The sequence below is a fragment of the Heloderma suspectum genome, chromosome 4 (genome assembly GCF_057233095.1).
Source record: "Heloderma suspectum isolate Gila_16-S chromosome 4, 16-S_ref, whole genome shotgun sequence".
Lineage (NCBI taxonomy): Eukaryota > Metazoa > Chordata > Lepidosauria > Squamata > Helodermatidae > Heloderma > Heloderma suspectum.
In genome coordinates, this window is record NC_139461.1 from 249,842,561 (window position 1) to 249,859,035 (window position 16,475).

Here is a 16,475-nt window from a genome sequence, read left to right on the forward strand (position 1 = left end):
CCACAGTGAGATTAACCTGTGTGGGCTTTTAGTCAAGGCTTTGAGAAACCAGAATTGTATGACTGTCAGCATCTCTTGTGTGTTTCTCTGTTAAACACTATCGTTTTTGCATTAGTAAGAGTGTGGGTGGAATTTCAGTCCCAGGGACAGAAAAGGTCGGGACAGCGTGGGCTGTGTTCTGCTCTGATGTACAGCCGTGGGCAAACAGCACTGTGTGTGTCTCTTGACTGCAAGCCACCCACTCACACAAGCATAGCAGCAAATTGCTTCTAGGAAAACGGTGAGTCGCCTATCTGTACAAGGATGTCAGTGGAGCTGTCATGCGCTGAAATTTCCCAGATTTGGAAAGTCTGCATTTGGGCCTTCTTTGCTCTCTTAACATGTTTGCAAAAATATGAATGGCTTTAACTGTAGGTTGGTAACCTCTATCTTTCATTTGTTTCATACAGCTAATACCATTCATTTCCAAACCTGGAGTACCCTCTTACTGTACTTCCTAATCCCCAAGGAACATACAAATTAGTGTTGCTTATCCGCTATGCTACTAAGCATAGCGGATAAGCTTTCTACCAACTTCAATTGGTGGCTCAGCTATGCCCCTATCTGGACAGGGATAACTTGGCTTCAGTTGTCTATGCTCTGGTAACCTCCAAGTTAGATTACGGCAATGTGCTCTCTGTGGGGCTGCCTTTAAACATGGTTCAGAAGCTGCAGCTTGTGCAAAATGTGGTGGGCAGATTGATGAGAGGGACAAGAAAGTTGGAATATCAATTCAGCCCACTATTGGGCATTATAGAAATGTGATGGACAGATGGACGGATGGATGGATCTCTTCTCAAGCCATCAACAGGTTGACTCTTAGGAGCTAAATACTTGCTAAAGTACGCAATGGCACGATTTTTAAAGAGCAACACAGCTAGGGAAATGGGAGAAATAATTTATAATAGAGGACTAAGGGGAGGGGTATGTTACCTTTCATTACCAGCTGTTTTTCTACTGGAATTTGGTCCCTCCATCTTGAACCCTCAAACCTCTGGAGGGCATCAGGTTGGGAAAGGGGACTCTTGCTTGGAGATAGGGGTGGGAAGCTGGTGGGGAGGATGATTGGAGGATCTGGCAGAGTTCGCAGAGATGGTAGGAGAGAAGCCAGAAATTCTTCTCCTGCTCAGATTTTAATGCAAGGTTGGGGAAGGCTGCCTTAAGGACATACCATCTGGAAGCAGCAGGAGCATCAACAGTGCACTGGGAGAGAAAAGGAGGGAGGTCTGTCCCTTTTCACCTCTCTCTCTGGTGCCCTGGCATGCTGCATAGCAGCCTTTTGTCCTGGTGGTCTATGGGAGATGTAGTTTTCCTAAGGGCTACTCCAATGGCTGTGTAGCATGACAGGGTGCGGGTGGTGATGGTTAGAGACCTTTCTTGTTTCCTTTCTCTGTGTCCCACAGCTGTTCCCACCGGTGCTCCCACTGGCACTTGCCGGTAAGTCTTTAAGGGGAATTGGGGAATTGGGGAGCTGGTATGTGGGTGTTCTGGCAATATGGGAGAGCTAATAAGAGGGGAAGGAGTGGGTGAGCCTGACTGGTTCAGAAAATAAACACTTTATTATTATTATTATTATTATTATTATTATTATTAAAATAATTAGATCATTTCAAACCAATCCAATGTGAACAAGGAGTCTGGGAAGCATGCCCATCACTATACATCATAAGAATATGTATAGGTTGGGAGAAATAAATCCACAAAGCTTTCACTTATATTAACCTCAAAAGACATTATAAATCTCAACGAAGTTTAATTTCTAGCCCAGCCTTATGATCCTTGAGCATAGCTTTGACTTTTTTTCTGTGCGTTTTTTGTGTCAGCTGGATTTTAAAAAAAAATCTTTAGAACAACCGGGGAGAAAATCACAAATGAACCCCCCCCCCCAATCTCTAATCTGACTGGTGGAATTGGGACACACAGAGATGGGAGTTACTGATGTGTGCTGGGTGTATTCCCAGAGCAAGATACAGAATTTAGCAAATTTAGCTAAATTCAGGAAAGGAGCAAAGAGGGCATTGCTTCATTAATAACAATGATAGAGCATAGTTGTGGGTTTCACAGGTGGAACCAAGCATGGCTGAAGCAAGCTATGTAGAAATACAGCCTTGAGCCACACACCATAGATACGTTTGATGAGTTATTGTCTCTCTGTGGCTGTCATGTATGAGGTCTAGAGTGTGTGTCAACCTGCAACCTTGGCCAGTTTTGAGCAATGGTGTGCCAAATGTTCTTGGGCTTTGATTCATGACAGGGGTGGGAAACCTGTGATCCCCCTCCCAATGTTGTTGGATTCCAACTCCCATTACCTCCAGACAGCATTGTCAGTGGTTAGGGATGCTGGAAGTTACAGTCCTGCAATCATTGGAGGGCCACAGGTTTCCCACCCCTGATATATGACACAAAAGCTTTACATTCATAGTTAACTAATAGGGGCAGAATGTGTAGCTGAATGCACATCCCAGTCAGGGGTTGTCCCCAACCACTTGTCCACACTTGGAGGACAAAACATTAGCCCAGTTGCCTCAGTGTGTTCCTTCTTCTCCCCAACATCTGCCCCCTTGTAAACAGTTTTGTACCCTTTTTCTCAAAGAAGTGTGAGCAATTGTTTAAAAGGAGAGTGCTTTTTGTGAGGGGTAAAAATGTTCACAAAATGGCAGTGTTCAGAAATGTTTACCTATCAGACGTCTACCATTATGGCGCTCAGCCATGTTCTGCTCCTAAAGGGTTGGGTTTTTTTAATTGGCTCGTGCTATTCAACTGTATTTTTAACATATCTGTTTTTATGCTCTGTTTTAATTAAGATTTTGTTTTCATTTGTTTTTTATTGTTAGCTGCCTTGAGTGCCATTCTTTGGTAGAAAGGCAGGGTATAAATAAAATAAAATAAGATGGAGATCTGAGCAAAAAAAATAAAATGGCCCAAAGCACAGCTGTTGAACCTCAGGTCAGGGGACCAAATTTGGCTCTCTAGCGTTCCCCAGATGGCCACGCCCCTTTCACCTGACCACTGGTTGTTCGGTGGTTTCCTGGCTTTTGCATGGTTTTTTCCCCATTCTAAAAAGGGAAAGGGTCACCTATCCCCTCTATTCCCATTATTCCTCCAGTCATATTTGCATCCTCTCATGACTGCTTTTCATTAAAATAAAATAAAATGGGGAGACTGTTATACGCATCTGCTCTGTAGTATCTAGTTTGGCCCTAGAGGTGTTGCTTGATGGTTAGGATGTTCACTTGGTCTGCAGAAGAGCTGGTTTCAAGTCATTATACGATCCTGGATTGTTTGTGTGAATGCCACACTCTGTAAAAGAGTTAAATTATCTCTCTCTGAAGTATTGGTTGAATTCCAGAAAATATGACCTAAAATCTGTTAGCAATGTGAAATACTAGTAAGATGCCAGCTGAGCCTCTGAAGCCTTGAGAAATCCAAAAAGTCTATAATTGCATCAATGGTTTACAAGCAGAATGACAGTCCTGATTGCATATGACTTATGTTGTCTGGCTGATTATTATTTGTAAACAAGAATGGGAGATGCAAATTAACTTGTGCTTATATATTTAGTTCTTTGGCTATGTGCTATTGCTTGTTGATGCCAGAACAGATATTATTCCCCAATTATATTTTTTAAGCAGCAAACAGCTGTTCAGCTATCTCCCAGGAACATGGCTCTTTCCCACCCCATCTATTCCCCACAGGCTGGATGCTGTCTTTTAATTAAAATGGTTTTCCCCATGCCAATTCATTATATTATATAATATGAAGACAAAACACATCATTTCCCATCAATCCTCAAAATGAGTGCCCATATAAAATAAACTTCAGTAGAATATGAAAAATAAAGAAAAGCAATCTCTCTTAACACACACTTGTTGATATGTCTTTGAATTAAAATGTGATAGGGCCATTCATAAGAAACGCTGTCTGCCATCCTGCATGTAAAATCCTGCTACCACTTCCATCACCCCAGGAAAAAAGTGTTACTCCATTCCTGTTCCAAATTCCTGTTCTTTTGTATGTAGGCATGCCTGGAAATGCAGATGCTGTTGATAAGGACTTTTCTAGGCTCCTTCCCTGTGTGTTGTGGAGAGGATAGGGGGATAGTAGTGAATTAACCCATGGGTCATTTTACAGAGGGGAGGAGATGAGACATCTGCCACTCTCTACTGCTTTAGAATATAATTTTCCCTATTGTAGAAGGTAAGCTTGGATATACAGAGAAGCATATCAAGTGGCAGTCTCTTAAAATATATATAATCAAACAAGCTGAAACTTAATCCAGACAAGACGGAGATACTGTGGGTTGGGAAACCAACTACTCTGGATGGAAGTTTACAATTGGTCTTAGATGGGGTTGCACTCCCCCAAAAGACCAAGTGCGTAGTCTAGGGTTCCTCTTGGACTCTGCACTAGCTGGGGAAGCCCAGGTGGCTGCAGAGTCCAGGCGTGTGTTTTACCAATTTAGGCTGGTATGCTAGGTGTGACACTACCTGGAGAAGAATGGACCATGCCTCAGTTATCTATGCACTAGTGACATTGAGGCTGGACTACCGTAATGTGCTGTACATGGGGCTGCCTTTGAAGACAGTTCAGAAACTTCAGCTGGTGCAGAATGTGGCTGCCTGAGTGTTGGTGGGGAGTGAGGTGATTCAATCATATAATGCCTGTAATGTGCCAGCTGCACTGGCTACCGGTGTGTTACTGAGTCCAATTTAAAGTATTGGTTTTGACCTTTAAAGCCTTAAATGGTTTGGAACTGTAGTACTTGAAGAACTGTCTTTACCCATATCAGCCTGCCTACACTTTAAGATCAGCAAGAGAGGCCCTTCTCATCTGCCCACCTGTGAGAGCAATTAGGTGAGTGACCATACATGAGAGGGCCTTCTCTTTAGTAGCCCCACACCACTAGAATATATGGCTATCAGAGGTGTTCCATCACTGCAGGCTTTTAAGAAGGCCTTGAAAACATATTATTTTACTCCCGTCTCCTAATATGATTTCTGGGTTTGTCGTTGGTTTTTATTGCTGGTTTTCTTGCTTGCTTCTTGTGTTTTTCTTGCTCTTAAGATCATACCAATTTTATGTATTTGCTACTGCCCTGAAAGGCAGCTAAGAAATATTTTCAAATAAACAAACAAACAAACAAACAAATAAAAATTAATTAATTAAACCATCACCATCTCCTTGGGCTGGTGTGCATGCATTGCCATCCAGGACTTCCTCCAACTTAGTTTGAACTACTCAAAAGGATGGATGATCCCAAAACATTATTGAGGAAACTGCTCTTTAGATGTACTGCTGCCTGGGCAATATGCCTTCACATTTGTATACCCTTGCAGATTGGCTATTGCTGTTTGCATTTATGAGACTTCAAATGGTGCCAGAAATGGCATTTCTTTCATGAAAATGGTGTTTCCTTGCCTTGTGAAATGGATTCCTGTTGCACCATTCTTAATGTGCAACAACAGTGAACTGACAAGGACACACAGAGTAGACAGATGAGTCTAAGGATGCTTTGTTTTTATTTTAGATATGAACAATGAGATCTGTCTGCATGTCTATCTGGTTACCTCTATTACAGACAAACCTTAAGTTGGGAATGAGGCAAGTCTTGATGAGTTATGGTAGCAGCTCTGTTAAGCAGGTTTTCAGTGTTTTGAAGCTGGGTGATTTATCCTCATTTGTATTGCCTTTTAATCCATGGTACTAGTTTAAAAAAACATTTGGAGTGTGAAATGTATCTCAGCATGAAATCGTCATAGGGATGCCTGTTTTGTAATCCTCTCAGTAAGCAGATGCAGTTCATGCACCAGAGATAACTGTCTTGCACTGGAAGATAAAGAAGACATATTCTAAGGCTAGAATCCCTCATGTATAAGGAGCCAATGCCTTGCTTGAGAACAACACCACAACAGATGATAGCAGTTGGTGGGAAGATTTATAACAGAGAATGTTTGTGAAATCTAAGCTTGGTGGTATTTCCTCATAAAGCAGACCCACAAATGTGTATATGTTGCAGGGAATTTCTGAAATTTGATGAACATTCATATGTAAATGTTAACAAACCCCGAAATTCTGTGAATGTTTGAAAATTTGAAAATTCAGAGAACTACTGATGAATGTTGACAGTCACCTAAATGTGATAGTCAGTAGCTTGTGGATGTCTGAAAAATGAAGAAATACAGTACTAATTTGGGGCAGTCACAAAATTCATCTAGGGTTGTCAGCATCCATATGCGAATGTTCATGTTCATCACATTTTGGACATTGACTGTAACACTACTTACCCCATCCCCATGTAACAAGCAGCGTACACACACACGAGCTGAGGATTCCCTAAATTTAGTCTAGTTGGGGAGGAAAGATTACAAAAAATAGTGTTCAAGAACCACAAAGATATAAAGGCTAGTGAGGGGAAAGTCATGCATTCAGGTATAGTAAAATTAATTTCTCACTGGAATAATTCATGCCATGGCTCTAACGGGGATGAGAGATAAAGCAGTGGTAGAGCACATGTTTTGCACCCAAAAAGGTCCCAGGTTCAATCCCCAGTATCTCTGAAATCTTGAAGAGCCGTTGCCAACACAGAGCCTACATTATCTACACTGTAAACAGTTATGAGGTAAATGGACTAATGGTCTGACTTTGTATGAGGCAGCTTTCTATATTCCTAATGTAGGAGATTGGATGGATGTGATGTTCCAGTGTATCTTATCTGTGCAGTACACAGATGTAGGGTGCTTCAGCTTCTTTTAGTTCCTAGCTAATTCTGTCCACAAAGTTGGCAGGGATGGTTATGGAACCAGCCAACAGCTTTGTCTGTTTGTCTTGAGTATATGGGTGTCCCAGGGTAAAGGGTATCCTGAGTTTTCCAGGGACATTTGCTCCACTTACGATTAAGTATTACAGCTACAATTAGGAGTCTGGCAAGCTGCCATGTAGGTATATCTCAAGTGACTGGGGAAGTCTTTCCATTATTATATTCTTTCCATTCTTTTAAAGCACTTTTGTTTGATTAGAGGATGTTCCATGCATGAACCACTGATTGAAATCCTTGTTAAAGTTTGGAAGAAGAAATGGATCTGGAGCAGGTGTTCTTTTATATTGCCAAATCTCCTTCTATTGTAACCCACTTCAAACACTTCCAGGAGACACCATCACATGCACTGTCATCCGGTGTTCTGCATCCTGCAGCAGCTGCTCACCTGCAAGATCTTTCAAGCTATTATTTCACATCACTGGTTCTTGCACATTCTTCATGGTGCCGATATGAGCACTTCTTTCTTTTTTCAGAGGTACTGGGATGATCAATATGCTAACAGCAGAATGGTTTTAGTTTACTAGGAGGGTCACAGAGGGATGGTGGATGGGCACATTAGTCTTTCAAAAGAAGGTTTCAGTAGAACAGATGTGATCTGTGTCTTACAAGGTGTGGTTCTGTGCGTACTCTGCACAGGATGATTTTCCCCTCATCTCATTCCCATTGACATCAGATATATCATTTTATTTCATTTAAAAAAAGCTTTTGATTCTCTGTGTACAGATGCTTATGGACACAGTCAAAAGACGTTGCTTCCTAGATCTAAAAGTACATGATGACTATGTGAATTCTAGGAGAAAAATCAACGAAATTGCCTCACAAGTTGAAGATTAAGCAGAAAGAATGCGATGCTGTTTCTCTAGCCCCACCCTCCCCTTCCCCTTGCATCCCCCAAGGCAATTTGTTTGACCTTTCCCATCCCAGTCCATCTGGAAAACTGAGTTAAGAAGAGGAAAGCTTCCCTCACCAAGAGATGTTGCATCTGGACATCATTTCCTCAAAAACCTAATTGATCCAGTAGCATATGCTGTTGTATAATGTAGAATAGTGGAGTCATTGTTATTTCTAATAATTGCTGGTTGCCTGGCTGAAGGGTACAGAGCAAAATCAGTTCAGGGTGCACATTTTTTGCTGCACGTGTAAAACCATGGTAAGATTTTACATCCGTGCAAAGTCAGGCCTCTTTTCGTTATCACTCTCACTAATTGTGAACTCACTCAGGTGGTGAATGCTGATAGAAATGGAGACAAAATGGGGAAAACTGGGGAAATAAGAGGGAGAGATTGGGAAAACCCCAAGATTTGCTGAAGTACAAGCCTAAGGTTGTACTTTCCCCCTAAGGGGGAAAACAGCCCCTCAAACAGCTCAGTGAGGGCTGAGCATGCTCAGTAGCCATGGAATGTTGAGCATCAGTTGAAAAAGGAAAACAGGAAAAACAGAGGGGGGAAGTGGAAGAACCTGCTTGAGCCTCTAACAGCTTATAGCAGCCTTCACTATCCTGGTGTCTCTAGATGATGTGTTGGACTGCAGCCCCTGTCTTTCCCAGCCATGCTGGATGTGGATGATGGGAAGTATAGTTCAAGACATCTAGGGGGGGGGCTGGTTGGGAAAGGCTGGCTTACACTAGCCTGGAGAAGGGTTCAGCTGGCTGACAGACTGGAACCCTGAAACAGTAGCACTCCTGCTAGGAGTTGAATGGGATACGCGGCAACATTTTTTTGTTGCAGGTCTCATCCCAGTTGTTCAAAACATTTGCTGGTGTATGTTCCCCTAAAATACTTGAAAGTATCAACCTGTTTCCAAGGTCCTTTTTAAAAGGAAACAAGCTGAATTTTGTACATTCATGCCCATCAAAACTGACAAGAAGCATATGTATTTTGTATTCAGTTACTTGAAACTGAGTACAAACTATACAGCAGGAATTATCCTCCGATTCTGTCAGAGTCTCTTTTTACAATACGTTTTGTACTATTTATTTGTTTTTTGTTTGTTTTTTTTATTGTTGTTGTTGTTGTTACACTTTTAAATCTCTCAATAACCCAAGTTGTCTGGCTGATTTAAAAGTGCAATAAATGGATGGATCTAAGAGTTACATGCTGACAATGAGGACTCTGAGAGCACCCCCAAACTATGAACTTACTCCTGTACTCAGGTACAATTATCCAATATCCTTGCCTGTATCTGTTGTGAATGGTGCATGCATGTTTAAATTGCTACTTTTGTCTACAACACATTAAAAACAGAAAATACAAAGAATAAAACAATGAATAAAAACAGCACATAATAAAACCAAGATCAGCATCAAAGAATAAAAACACTACAGCGCATTAAACCAAAGTAAAACCAGCAGCAAAATAAAAGTGCTATTATCTAAAGGCAGTAAAACACTTCTTAAAATGCCTGGGAGAGTAAAAAGGTCTTCACCTGGCACCTAACTTACCACAATGTAGGTGCCAAGTAAGCGTCTTTGGGGATGGCATTCCACAGATGGGGTGCCACCACTGAAAAGGTTCTCTTCTAATCCCCCACCTCAGCTCATTTGATGGGGACACCTGGAGGAAGGGCTTAGACAATGACCTTACGGTCTGGGTAGATAGATATGGGAGGAGACGCTCCTTCCTGCCCCCAAGCCATTTAGGGCTTTAAAGGTTAAAGCCAGCACTGTGAATTGGGCCCAGAAATGGACCAGTTCATAAATATCAAGCAGTGCAGATGGCAAAGTACTGGCCTAATATGATCACATCGGGTCAGTCTCAGTTATTTATTTATTGCATTTATATCCCGCCTTTTTTCCTCCAAGTAATCCAAAGCGTCGCACATCCCCCTCTCTCCATTTTATCCTCACAACAACAACCCTGTGAGGTAGGTTGGGCTGAGAGTCTGTGACCGGCCCAAAGTCACCCAGTGAGCTTTCATGGCCGAGTGAGTGGGGACTAGAACCCAGGTCTCCCAGCTCCCAGTCCAACACTCAAACCACTACCACACCACACAGTTAGCCATCTAGTCGCCCTGTTTTGGACTTACTGAAGTTTCCAGACTATTTTCAAAGGCAGCCCCATATATAACACATTGCAATAATACCAGCAGGCAGATATCAGAGCATGAATAACTGTTGCAAGGCTATCTCTGCCCAGGTAGATTCATAACTGGTATATCAGCCTAAGCTGATAAAAGGTGCTGTGACTCACCAAGGCTTCCTGTGCCTCTAATGATAATGATGGATGTAAGAGCACACCCAGACTATGAACCTGCTCCTTTACTGGGGTAAAAATACCCAATACACTTGCCTTTTATCAGCTATGAATGATGCATGCATGTTTAAATCACTAGTTTGTCTACACAGTACATGGAAATGTTTGATTGTGTATTTGCATTTGCCTGTTTTATGCCTAAGTATAAAGTATTGCAAAGAGCAAGGCTCAGTTAGATCCCTGAAAGAGATTTTTTTTTTTAACGTGACTGCAGAAGAACAATTGAAACATGACACATGGGTAAGTATTAAACATTGTCTGGAGTCCTGTTCTGCCTGACAGTCAAGTAACTTTACATCATGTGAGTTATTTTGGAATAACAGATCCTAAGGGTCTGAGACATAAGCTACATCCAAAACTCTGAATTTTAATGTTTGAAATTTGTGAGCTCATACAAATTAAGGTGTAACTTAGAACCAATAGGATGATATGGAGGTCTTTAACGTGGTAACATGGAGGGGTTTATCCCAACTGATGAGAGCTGAATAGGCAGTTCTTAAAATGCTTGGAAGAACACCAAGAGATCCAATTCATAATAAAAATCTCTCTTAGTTACTAGGGTACAAAGGACTAATTGGAATGTGTGGTTTGTTTTCCTTTTGCAGTATTCCTACAGAGATTTGGGGAGGGGGGAGAATGAGACATATATGAATCTTAATTGCAGGCCATTAATTCGTCTTTCTTTTCTTTCTTCCTTTTCTTTTTGCAGAAATTCAAGTATCCTGCTGCACTACGGTAGTAAGACACCACTTTGCCTTGTTGGAAGAAACTGGGGACGTAGGATCTTAGCCAAATATTCAAAATGGTAATGCAAAGGTATCTCCTAACCTATATGGGAGTGGTGCTTGCTTTATACCTTCATCACCTCATCAGAGCCATTGAAGTCCCTCGGGATTGTGAGTCTACTGATTTATTTTCACACTTTCACAATTAATATCTTTAGGAAGTCATGAGCTTTAATGGTTAAAGAAAAGACTGGATGTCATCCCTGAGTTATTTTGTGGTAGTGACTACCTTGAGGTAGTCACCCAGACTTTCATGACCCTTGTCCACAAAGTATACAGTTGGGCCAAAAATCAGAAATTGTACTTTGAACTACAGACTGTATTCGAGTTCAACTGTTTATGGATAAGGAGGTAACATGAAAAGTATGAGGGCATAACCAAAAACTGGCACAGGATGTGTGGCAAATTCAAAGTGCATTTTGTATGTCCACATAGCCTCAATCAATCAATCAGCCTTTATTTATAGTCAACAGACCATTAGTACAATCACATAGTACAATCACATAGCCTGATTGCCCCATTCCACAGCCCAATCCATTTTCCATGGGTTGTGAGGTCTGTAATATTTTCTGTTCATCTCATTGTGTGCTGATGATCATCCAGACAGCAAGGCAGCTCATAGCTGCATGACCAACTGTAATATACAGTAAAATCAAGGATAGTCTTGGTCATCTGAACTGGAGCTTCTGTTGTTTTGTAGTAGCAAGTTTAAAATGACCAAATACCATGGTCTTTAATGTTTACCAGTGGAGTGGCTAGCAAACTGTTCCAGAAAAGAGAAGCCAGCATCAGAACAAATTTCAGTATGCCCTTCAAAGCCACTTGCAGATGAATGTACTACAGCCTCTGTTGCATTGCATTATTTCAACTAAAAAGGGTAGATCTGAGGGTCATTGAAGTGCTACTCTGGAACTGCATTTTGTTCTTACCCCGATTCCAACACTGTCAGGTCCTGCCACAGTTTCAGGAAGAACATCAGGTCTATGCAGACTTACCAAGTGGAAACTTACTATAATCTACATCAGAGGCTGAACTGCCCCCCACCCCCAGCAAGCCCTCTGCAGGCTGGATGACATCACTGGGCATGGCCATTACCTACTGATGTCATCTCCTGCCCACTTTGCCTTTTTTCTGTGTCGAGAGAGGCATGGAGGAAGCGACTAGGGATGTTGGAGAAATCTGTTTGCAGGGTGGAGTTTGATGAGTTTTCCTAGATTCAACCCCCCACACACACCTCATTTCAGTTCCCGCTGTGGTGCCTGACTTGATCTGCAGAAAGTTGGGCCCGTTTGTGGATTTTCCGGGCGTTTTTTGCAAGTTTTGCAATTTGTGCAAATTTCTGAGCAATTTGCACAAAGTCAGCTGTAATTTGCACACATTGTGGAACCTGCAGGAAGAAAATGTGGGGGGGAAGTTCAGGGGAGTTGGAGAAAAGGCCACAGCTTGGCTTGCAAACACAAATTGAGCCGTACATGCCATGGAACTCCATTGAGTCAAAAAAGAATCAGATTTCTCAGTGACTGACATCCCTAAAAGGGACACAGCCAGCACCAGCAGGACCAACCACTGCTCCTGGCTCCGGCCATGTCCCCAGCTCTGCATGGCATCCCCATGGAGACAACACACAAAAGGACTCAGCCAGTGCTGGGAAGAACAGCCACTCCTCTAAGCACTCACTGAGTCCCCTACTGCTTATTCAAAATAAGTCCCATTGTGCTGAGTAGGTCTTACTTTCAAATAAGTACACATAGGATTGCAGTTGTGCAGTGTAATCCTATGCATGTTTAGTTGGAAGGAAGTCCCACTGTGTTCACACTCCCTAGTTTCTCCCTAGTTAGTGGGACTTTCTCCCCACCCACTCTTGGCACCGGCTCCACCCACAGCTTGCATGCAGCTCCAAACTGATTACCACTGACAAAATGTGGCCCTCAGAAAAAAGTTCCCCATCTCTGCATTACGTTATGAATTGCTATATCATTCTAAGCTGCTTTTAATTATCACCGAAAATATGGTGTGACCCTTACTGGCTGTACTTAAAAGTGAAGCATTTTCTGTTCTTCATGCTGCCAATTTAAGACTCTAGAAGGGTTGGCTGCTGAATCATTGGTAATTAGAAGTCTTGAATATTACGTGCTGTACATATGATTGCCATAGAGACCGTACAGGAAATTCTCCTTGGTGGATGAGAAAGATTCATTAAACTTTTTTTTTTCAGGCAGATGCTATCATCAAGAAACATATAGGTGTTGGTTGACTCCAGGGAAAAATGAGTTTATTATGGGAAAGGCATACTGCAGAACATCCTATCATTTGTTTCTCATCAATCATGCCTTTTTTTGAAGGTTAATTATTCTATACTTTTTTTTCTTTTTTTTTTTTTGCTGTCATTGTGCCAGCAAATTTTGGCAGCAGGCAGCAGCGGGGGTGAGTGGGGGCCACAAAAAAGGCAGGCCACATGTTGCCCACGCGTGTTCTATAGGTATTTATTCAAGAGAGGTTACCTAAGAGAGGTCAGCTAGCTGGGAGAGGTCAACTAAGATGCTTAGCTAACCTCTCACAATACTGTCCCACACAATGTATTGCAGGATATATAATGAAACAGTAATGCAAAAATATTTCACTTTTGGCTACCAGCTGCATAGTTTGAATGGAACTTTTTATGCATGTGGATGTTTGCAAATCAAAAGGGAGACACACTCTGACACAGCCCAGATGGAGCAAGTAAGATTCAGTAAAATCACCAGGACTACTTATGAGTAAATTTGCATAGTCACATCTTTATGATAACACCCCCACCCCCCATCAAATGTGGATAATTAAACATCTTCCTCCAATCTTTGTTGCATGGGCTAGACAGACTCCATCACTGGCATTATTTTCATAGGCGTTGCATATGGCATTGTGGGCACCCCCTTCAGCTATAAGTACAACTCTCAACTAGTTTTATCCTCATGAAGACCTGGGATAATATGATAAGTTGTTCTTTCAGAGCAGTTATGTTCATGCTGATGTCACCAACAGAGCAAAAACAATTCTTCTTGAATGGTGTATGGATTAGTTAGGTTAGAATGGTGTATAGGTTCTCTGCATGTATGTCATGTAGTTCTTCCAGTAACAACACTCTCCCATTACATGAAAGCACAGACAGACCCAGCCCTCTTCTGTTGCAGGGAAAGGGAGTGTTCCAAGCTCCCATCCAAGAAGGCCCACCCCCACCTTCAGCTGGGCCTGACAGACAAAAAGTGAGCAGGGGGGAGAGAAGAAAAAATCCCACCTTTCTCTCACCTGCCTTGAGCCAGAGCCATCCAATATGGCCCCAGTCTTGTGCCCCACCCACTCCTGCCACATTGCCCCACCCACTACCCCTCACACACATAGAAATACACAAACCCCACTCACATGCGCAGGGTATCACAGGAGGAGCAGCAGGAGCCCCTCTCTCCTTGCTCTCTGATTCATCCTATTCAAAGCAATGCAATGGGGGGTGGGGGGAGAGCTTGGCCGTTGCCCTTAGCAACTGCCCTAAGGCCTAGCAGCACCCGAGGAAGCCTGCCCGTGAGGCAAAACGAATAAAAACACCCCCCCCAAGGAAAGCGGGAGGATGCAGGTAATGGAGGTCAAAAACACGTGATGTCAGATCACACACTGTTTGGCACAGAGCAAATAAATCAGCACTGAACTGTAGAGCAATAGGAGAGTGTTTGGCGCAGAGCAAGTAAACATACTGATTTGCTATTAAGGCTCGAGCTTTGAACTTTTTCAAAGTTTCAGAATTTGCTGCATGTCTACACTGCTTAAGCTTCAGTTTTTAAAAAGTGAACAAAATCGTCTGGCAGATCTCTAGTAATAAGTGTTACACTACCGTGTTCTTATATAGATAGCAAATGTAACTATATAAACCAAATCTAACAATCGTAACTATAAACCAATGTTATTTACAAATGTAGTGCTGCTGTTAATGGGAGTGTGGCAGTCACTTCCACAGTTTCCTGAGCTGTCATTGCTGTCATCAATCATGCCACTCTTGAATGGTTAAAGTTTGCTCTGCATCTTCCTCTTCACCCCTCTGCTGCTTTCCCTGGCCTGAACTTCCTTCTTGGTGACTCTAAGCCACCCTTCTGCTGCCTTCTTTTGTCTTTCTTCTCCAGTTGCCCCTGTCTTCTTCTTCTCCTGTCCTTCTTCCTTTTCCCAGCACCAACAGTCATTTTTTAAACTCAGGCATCACACTCTCCCTTCTCCTCATTCTGTGCCCCTCCCACTTTACACAACTCACATTCCACAGCCCTTAAAGGGTACTACACAGATGCTCCACATCATGTGGAAAGTCTCCACTCCACCTCTGGAGGTTTGAGGCAGCTGATGGTGGTGTCATGGAAGCTCTCCATGCAATCCATGAGGTGAGCTGTACCATGTATTATACTTGCCGGGTAGATGTGCTGCCACACCAAAACTGTTTTAGCTGGCTTCTAGGTATGGTGTAGTGGTTAGTGTGTCTGATTAGGACTGGGGAGACCTAGATTCAAATCCCCACTCAGCCATGAAGCTCACTGGGTGACCTTGGACCAGTCATTCTCTCTTAGCCTAACCTACCTCCCAGGGGCAGTATCCAATGCAATTAACATAGTGCCAGCATAAGCACCCTCTAGCGTAATGCCAATAGCATAAGCTAGTGTGACAGGTTTCCCTGGAAAACTGGCCATGCTATTAGCATTGTGCTACAAGTTGCTTACGCTACCACCACATCAATTGCATAAGTGCAGAGGCCCCATTAGGTACTGCCCAGGGTTGTTGTGGGGATAAATGTGGAGGAGAAACAATTTATGCTGCCTTGGACTCCTTGGAGGAAAGGGGGGATATAAATGCAATAATAAATAAAGAGCCAACCAAACAAATAATGTGAAAGTCATTCAGTATTGGGGCACTGAGGTAATGAAGCACAAAAGTGCTTGTCCTGGGCCTAGGGGTGGACGAAAGTCCCTTACCTGTCGTCCAAGGATGTTCGCGGTGGGGGGGAGGCGCTTCGCTGCTCCCCCCGCGAAGTTCAGGCCGGGGGCGGGAGGCTTCCCGCCTCGCCCCGGCCGAAATTCAGGCCGGGGAGGAGGCTTCCCGCCTCGCCCGGCCGAAATTCAGGCCGGGGAGGAGGCTTCCCGCCTCGCCCGGCCGCGAACACGAAAGTTAAAAAAAAAAAAAGAAAAAAAACGCCCCCTGATAGGCTACGTGACGATTCACGTAGCCTATCACGGCTAGATCTGCAAAGTCAGCCGTGATAGGCTATGTCAATCGTCACGTAGCCTATCACGGGTGACTTAAAAAAAAAAAAAACGCATACGCTAATGGCGGCCCCCATAGGGAGCCGCCATTCGCGTTCCTTATTTAGTCGCCGTAGTCTACGTAAATCTTTACGTAGACTACAGCGACCAAATAAGGAACGGGAATGGCGGCTCCCTATGGGGGCCGCCATTATCCGTACGCGCTTTTTTTTTTTTTTTAAGTCACCCGTGATAGGCTACGTGACGATTGACGTAGCCTATCACGGCTGACTTTGCAAATCTAGCCGTGATAGGCTACGTGAATCATCACGTA

At 43.0% G+C, this 16,475-nt stretch overlaps 1 protein-coding gene across 1 annotated transcript in view; it reads left to right on the plus strand.

The window, feature by feature from the left end:
- The window catches only part of NFASC (neurofascin), a 222,563-nt gene that overhangs the window by 62,412 nt on the left and 143,676 nt on the right, over nt 1-16,475 (plus strand). Inside the window, exon 5 of the mRNA XM_084853243.1 lies at nt 10,817-11,003. Within this exon, the coding sequence (XP_084709369.1) occupies nt 10,910-11,003 (94 nt within the window). The 5' untranslated portion in view covers nt 10,817-10,909. The remainder of the gene's footprint in view (nt 1-10,816; nt 11,004-16,475) is intronic.